General features: G+C 38.2%; 1 protein-coding gene across 1 annotated transcript; it reads right to left on the bottom strand.

Annotated features, from left to right (window-relative positions):
- Positions 1–695: 695 nt before the first annotated feature.
- LOC104933904 (chitinase-3-like protein 1) lies at positions 696–7,649 on the bottom strand. The gene is made up of 11 exons (XM_019263566.2): positions 7,590–7,649; positions 7,453–7,479; positions 7,143–7,347; positions 7,014–7,067; positions 5,969–6,134; positions 4,158–4,282; positions 3,948–4,044; positions 2,898–3,080; positions 2,048–2,164; positions 1,834–1,966; positions 696–1,328 (listed from the first exon to the last, which is right to left on the bottom strand). The coding sequence occupies exons 1-11, from the start codon at positions 7,615–7,617 to the stop codon at positions 967–969; spliced, it is 1,497 nt and encodes a 498-aa protein (XP_019119111.1). The 5' UTR covers positions 7,618–7,649; the 3' UTR covers positions 696–966.
- Between the last annotated feature and the right edge of the window lie 365 nt (positions 7,650–8,014).

Raw genomic sequence — 8,014 nt, 5'->3', positions numbered from 1 at the left:
ACAGCCACTACCACATCCCAGGTTCAAAATGTTCATATGGCAAACATATTAGTAACAAGTTACCTATTTCCACATCCAGCAGAGGTGAAGCAACATTAGCACTCACTAAAGGCTCCATGATAAGTCCAGCATTCACTCTCTTTTTAGTGTCCTCCAACTCCTGACAAACATCCATTATGCCAACCATCATGCTAACTCGGCCATTTGGTGCTGCACAATATTGTACAGTGTTTATCAGAACTTTTTAGCTGAAGCTGCAGTGGTTAAGAAGAGCGATGAGACTGAGCCACCCAGGCAGCGTACTGTAAAATCAAAATAATGAGCTAAAAGAGGCAAAAAGTGCAGCAGAGCTGCAGAATCATGTGATCCTGCATGGTTCACAAGGCCAGCTCTCACATTATACATAAGCATTTGATTCAATGTTACTAACGAGTATATCGATCAATGAAGGTTTAATGATCCACTTTATTGCTAATGTCTCTTTAACCTCCTGACTGTCATACACTTTGGTTGATATCATCCCACAAGTGATGTGCACAGCTCCACTGTTCAACGTCACAGCTAATTATGAAAAAATACAACCTGACATTTAGACCTTAAAAAGTTAAAGTGAACAGAAAGCACTGATACTACGTCATGTAGTTTTGTTGTTTTTATTTTCTTAATTTAGTTTTTTATAGAAATGAAGTGCCTTGTGTTTAAACAGTGTTACCTAATTATGATTTACTGAGTGACAGACATATTTAACTTTAAAGATTATCAGCTTAGAGTCTGACACAAATTCTGACAATGCATAGCAGCTACAATAAACATGAGTCTAAACTCTGGGTTATATATGAAAATACATACTTGACTCACTCAAAATGCATCTTATTTGTCTCAGAGGACCTGCTTGACAGCTTTATAAGGTCTTTCGTAGTAAACCAGGAGCTTACTAACTGTAAACTTAATGCATAAAAAGCAAAATCACCTGTTACTCCACACACTTGCTATGGCAAAGCTGACTATAATCAAATTCTTTGATGATATAGCTGTTGCTGCACTGCTGTGGCCTGCTCCCAGAGTGTGGCACTTTGTGATGTATGTCTTCCTCTGTGAGCATCTGTAGAATGTCATTGGATTGTCTGATTTTACATACAACCCATCAACTCTGTGCATGCAGAATCTACTGTCAGGATACACAACGGTGATGTTCTGCAAGCAGCCGTTGTCTGTCTTTGTTGTGGCGGGGGTGCTGTCTGTGGTGACTTGCTCCTGTGTGGGTTGTGTGTTTTCAGAAGGAGAGGTTGTGGGGAATACAGCAGGAGTTGTTTCCTGTGTTGGCCAGTCTGTAAAAAAAAAAAAAATAAATAAACAGCACAGAAATAAATCTAATGTTTAACACAGACGAATATATTTTAACAATTTACAGTTTATGTATTATGGGATAACTCTGATGACATCATCAGAGGTACCATAACTCAGTGTGAACTTTAACAGAAGGCCTGCTTTACAACCAAGGAGGAAAAGTCTAAGTTTTTTTTTTTTTTTTTTAGCTTGGCCTACAGTATAGTATTGACTCCAAGTCTGAATATCTGCATTTCTCCGCTCTCTTGTCAGACCCGGAGCTTTTAAATTATTAAAATAAACAATTTTTATGAGGAAAATCAATCACTTTTTCTGGCTTTCAGTCACAGATGTATCAAACCACGTGACAATGCACAGACAATGATTTTCTACAGTGACACATTTAAAATGTATATGAATAACGTCAGAAATCAACATATTTCTGTGTATCTGTGAACTGAATGAATGTCCCTGGAGCACAGACAGTGTGTGGTACAGCAGCTTTACCTTCACTGAGTTTACGTTTTAGATGTGATATCAGCGGATATTTGCCCTGTGCACAGAACTGTCCAGAGAAGTCATCCATATCCAGTGTCCACACAGCAGCTCCTCCCAGCTGCCTGCTCTTCAGATAGTCCACCTGGAAGACAATTACAGTAAAAATTACAGAGAGAGAGACTTGAAATATCTGTGTTTTCCATAATAAAGCCATATACTGTACCTTAGCATCAAAGCTCCTCTGGTTATCAAAGCCGGCCCACTGATTGCTCTTGACTGCGAAGGGAACTTTCTGATCCTCGAGCCACTGAACTGTGGTGCCTTTCAAGAAGGAGCAGGTCTGTTAAAGAAACACTTGTTATGTTCCTGCTGATGGAGCCAGAGTAGTACTAGTAGCACTTGCAGGAGCAGTCATAGGGCCCATCAAGATGTTAAAAGATAGAGATAGAGTCAAGTCATGCTGTCATTTTCAGAATAGGTGCTTTAAAAAAGTTCATGTCAGAAGTGGTCTCACATAATACCTTCTTGAAACCCAGAAGTAAGTATAGGTATACTCATACACTTATGTCACTTAATTTCTGTTGCTAGACTTCAGGGAGTAAAAATCTTTATGAAATCAACACAGAAGAGGTGCATATTTTGTAATAATACTGACCTACAGACTACAGGGTGAAACAGCTATAGAATTATTCATTTTCAGCGAAGTATTATTTCTCTTTACTCCATCAATTAATACAAAATTTGACAACTTTGGTTTGCTGAACACTAATTAATGAGTCACATCAGAGGGGATTTAGATGGTGCACTCCATTGTGAACTACTCCACTGGATGTGAAACTGGATATAAAGATATAAAATCCAAATTTGTGCAGTGAGTAGGAAGTCTGATTAGAGCTAACCAGACCAAGCAGGCAGCACTCTCTTCTCCTTAATAATAACAATACTTTTTAAAAAATATATAAAATGAATACTAGTCACTGAGATCATCACACAATGTAGCAATTTCTATATCAAACACTTTAAACTCATTTAGCTAGCTCATATAGCTAGGTATTCTAGGTACGCCTTGTTACCTCATAGTAAGACCAGACACCAATCTGCTGGGTGTAGGGCCCAGGAACGGCAGGGCCACTGATTGGGGCCCCTAGGCCTGTCGCCGGGGTGGAGAGCGTAAAGGAACGAGCATTAATGGGACAACCAAGCAACAACTTCCCTGCTGGGGCTCCACGCTCCATCCAGTACCGCATTACATAATCCTGACAGGACAGAGAGGGAGGAGTTGTTAATCAAGTGAACAACTTCTATCAATACCATAATAATGCCATTGACAGGCGACCAAAGGAAACACACCATTAACTGAATAAAATGATGATTTTTCTGGGTTTGAACATGGTTGGGAACATTTGGGATAATGTAAGTATACAACTCGACAAAATAAATGAGACTGGCAGTGGTGGATTCACTCATTATGTTCTACCAGAAAAACAGTGCATGTAGAGTATTATGCAGCCTGTATGCACACACCTGGGTGCACTGGCACACACACACACAGACAACATTTACCATAGACAGCAATGTTACAGCAATGTCCCCTGAAAGCTGGTAACAGCTCTTAGTTTTCTAAACTAACATGCAACATGCAAGCAGTACTACTGAGACAAAATCCCAACAAATCAAACCGCTGGGCAATACTTGACCAAATTAAGCCATACAAATACAATAAACACAACAGCAGCACATGGCAGCAATAATGCAACCAGAGCACAATCATAATTATATTAAGTATTATTTTGAAAACCAAAAAAAAAATACTAAAAGGCTGTTCATTAACAGTTCAGATCAAGATATGATTACTCATAGAAATGTGGTCCATGTTCAAAAATTTCATTATGATATGAAAAGTGACACTTGTAATGAAAAATCTATTGATTCATCAACCAGCCCCTCAGCTCTACATAGCTGTCATCCATCCATCCATTCATTATCTGTAACCACTTATCCTCATCAGGGTCACCGTGGGGCTGGAGCCTATCCCAGCTGACTGAAGTCCCCAGTTCATTATCCAAAAATAAATAAACATATGACTTGTACATGAAAAGTACCACTTAGAAATGGGTATTTACTATGTTTGCTTTGTTGTCAGTGTAGAGTGAACTGTGGTGGGCTGTCACTTGACCACCATGGAGGTCAAAAGTCTTCACACTGATGAAGTCCAGGTACCTAAACACACACAATTCACACCCATAGAACACAGAAAAGGGTGTCATTTAATCATGTGACCATGTAATGTTAAAAGTATTTAAACTGGAGCTGACATAAATGCAAAGTCTTACTCTGATATTTTAGAGATTTCATATCCTGTATCAATAATATCTGCTTGTGCAGCCACGGCTGCAGAGATCATCAGTTGTGTGTTACTTCCTCCTTCACTCTCTGCTTCATAGGCCTCTGAAAGCTCCTGGAAATCAATAGAAAGCCATTTAAACTTTAGTCAGTGGTCCAAAATGTACCTCGGAATAACAAATCACATTAGACCTTTTATTCCTGCAAACAAGTTTCGATTTTCTCCCATTTCCAGGCAGCCATTGGTATCCAGTTCAGCCCAATACTCAACTTGCAGGGACTTGTAACTTCTAATAACTCATCACACTGAACATCTTATCTGATGTACAGTAACTGTTAAATGTGTTATAACTTCAAGTGACTGAAATGTTTGCACTGTATTAACATACAACAGTAATGTGTGTGTGTGTGTGTGTGTGTGTGTGTGTGCGCCTGTGTCTCAATACTAATAGCAGAAATTATGCTCATTGTTACTCAGCAAGTTTCAGGTTTCTGCAAATTAATTTTCATATTTCACTGATATGAATAGAAGCCATGGTTGCCAGAATAAATAAATGAAAGAGAGAAAAAAGAAGCATGGTTTACATCTAGAGAGGTCATATAAGTGATTCAGCATAAATGTAATTAAAAAAAGCTTCAACACTGGTAAGTACAATAACATTAAATGTTTAGGTCTGTCCGATGTAAAGTGAAAATAATAAAGCACCACCTCTCCCCATCCAGAATATTACCTTCTCAGTGCATCACTTTAGAAGCCTAATTATGAGATTGGATTGACAGAATGAAAGGAAGACACCAAACATAATGTGTGTTGCTGTTTGATGGTGTCACACAGATAAGGCTGCTCTAACAGTCTAACTTTTCCAGTCACAAAGGAGGGAGGGTTTCATACTGTCAATGGCTACTAGCTGAAATATTTGAAGTGTTCCATTTTAGATTTAGTTACAGTGTCCCACAGCTACAGTGCATTGTGAGGATGTAAACAAGCTACAAACATGCAACAGTGAAGATTATGAACAGATTTCTGGTCACAGACTCCAGACCAAATGTTGGGCCTGTTTCAAGTGAACAATATGTTTTAATCTCATGAATATAACATTTGATAGATTAATGTAGACAAGACAAAACCCTCACCCTGGACAGGTATGTATAGAAACAGACACGATGCTCACATTCGCAATTTAGAGTCACCAGTAATCCTGCACGTCTTTGCATGCAAACTCCACACAGAAAGGTCCTACGGCAGGTTAGAGCCCAGAACCTTCTTGCTGTGGTGACAGCATTACAGCACCGTCTTGCCCTGCACCACTGTGCCAGCAATTTAACACAATGCCCATAATTCTTATTCTCATGTATCCTACAAGCTACTGAATATCCCCTATGGTGTATTCCTATTCTTCCTATTCTTTGATGATATATTGACATCAGTTTGTGCAGCTACCAAGTTTTGCTTGCTTCAGTTACTGGAAATACATCCTGTAAACAAACAACTACATTTTTAATTTAGTATTTTTAAAGATTACAAAAATAATTAACAAAAAAAGCCTCTCATTATTGTAATTCTACAGGCATACAGGCTGCCCTACACTGTAAAAGATTAGTTGACCTCCATGTGCCTCGAAATGGTTACTAGTGTCCTGTGTTTTCATTACAGAGGTGTAGTAATTCAACTTTAAACCTCACTAAATAAAATAAAACAATTCATCTTAACCAGGTTTTTGGATCTGTTTCACCTTAAATCTACCATGATTTCTGCTGGAGCCCCACCCCACAGTCTGCCACTGGTCTCCAGTCAGTTTACCTTGCAGAGAAGAGTGAACCTCTGCTTGTCCTCTGCAGGACTTCCAGCAGCTCCAGGGTACTCCCAGTCCAAATCCAGACCATCAAATCCATGAGTCCTCAGGAACCTGATTGAAGACTTGATGAATGTCTGACGGTTAGCTGGAGTGGACACCATGACGGAGAACCTGTAGGAGGGTGATGAGAAAGTTGTGTGTTCTCTAAAATGGCTGTTTAACTCTATAATGAACTAAAGTATTCTGAAAGCCTGAAATGTTATATTTATTTATGTTATATTTAACCTCTGTAGGGCAGCAGCTAACAATAATAAAAATGACTGAATATTCTTTTGTTGCTGTTTTTTTTTCAATTGAATGATGATTTATCCTGCACAGTATCTAAAGAATGGTAAATGCACAGCAGATCCAACACACACATTGCATGTTCACTAAAAAAATCTAAGCTATAAGAGACCTTCATTTTACAGTGACAAGACTATAAAGCAAATCCTGACACAAAGGTTGGAAACTGAAAAAAACTTTTATTTTGTTGATCAATTAAATCTGCATTTATTTTTGGCCACATGGGAGTGGTGGACAGTTGTGACTATAACAATGACATATCAACCTTTTGTTATTCATTCAAATCGTGTTTGTGTCCACCTGATGCACGTTAATATTCACTCTACTTTAGCTGTGTTTTTGGTCAAAATATCTGTCTCTTTAGCAGCTAAATAATCTTTATATTCACTAACTCTGTCTGCTAATTTTAGAGCTTTTTACTGGAAACCTGCCACTCACAACGTTGCATTTACTACAAATACTCCACCCCTACTATTACTACTAGTAGTGCTGTAGTTCAGCTTAATGTTTATTTGAAAAAACTCTACTATAATGTCTGATTTGATTCAGTTTTTATTTCAGTTACCTGCACTGACTTAAGAAAGCAATAGTCTGTCAAACAGCCAAACTTGAGAAAAGAGTCAGAAAAAATTTGTTTGCTGCCGTTCTTGCTTTCTGTCAGCAGATGGAAGAGTTCCATAAGTTAACAAATGGGAATCTACTCACTGAGATCCTTCGTTCTCCTCTCTGACCGACAGTAAAGTCTTCAATCTGGGGTTTCTGTTAAAGGAAACACATAAAGAAAATGAAAATGTATATTGCAGGCATACATAATTTCAATAAATCAATTCCTACCTGTTCTTGAGCTCAGTGAAAGATTTGTAGAGGTTTTTCTCATTCCACTCATATTCAGTTATCTCGTTGGCATGGTTGATGATGGCGAAGGCATAAACCAGGTGGGAACAGAGGAAGGGGTCTATGTTTTCTGGCAGGTATTTCCCCTGACCAGTTCTGTACTGTGACCAGTTGGTAAAATAACATACCAGCTTGGCTGTGGTTGCTGGATCAAGGAACAACACACCAAAACATTATTAGCTTTGCACACTGTGCTGAGCTATAATTAAAACATAATCCCCCATTCCTGTTCTTAAAACATACTGCTTACCAATCTGAATGAAGAACTGCAAAGCCACTGCAAGGGACACAGTTCACATATTATTACAGTTGAATAATAATAATACCTAATTAACTAAAATACTAACTAAGTAAAATGGTAGAAAGGAACAACGTGGAATTTCTCACCAATTCTGCTTGTTATACCTTCGTTCATCTTAGCTGTTTGTGCTCTCTTCCCACTGGGACTCTCCCATTGTATGACACCTCACACTGTGGGACAAAGACAGCAAGGTGAAAATGCATACACAGTGTAACATCATTCCAGTCCTTCATCTCATATTACTATGAGTGACACGCAGCAGAGGAATAAGTATTTCATTTATTTAGGTATTTTTTAGTTAAGTAGAAATACCACAATAGAAGAATACTCTATTGCAAGTCCTGCAAATCCTACATACTAATATAGAAGTATTATGAAAAAATAAATAAAATAGATCAAAACTAAATGTACTGGCTCTACAGAAGAATTCTGCAAACCATGGATTCACATATTATTATACATGACATTATGGTGGATAATGATACATCAGTGTGTAAACAGTATTTTAAGT

This window comes from Larimichthys crocea, chromosome XXI (assembly GCF_000972845.2).
Source record: "Larimichthys crocea isolate SSNF chromosome XXI, L_crocea_2.0, whole genome shotgun sequence".
Taxonomy (NCBI): domain Eukaryota; kingdom Metazoa; phylum Chordata; class Actinopteri; family Sciaenidae; genus Larimichthys; species Larimichthys crocea.
This window is presented reverse-complemented; position numbering and strand designations above follow the sequence as displayed.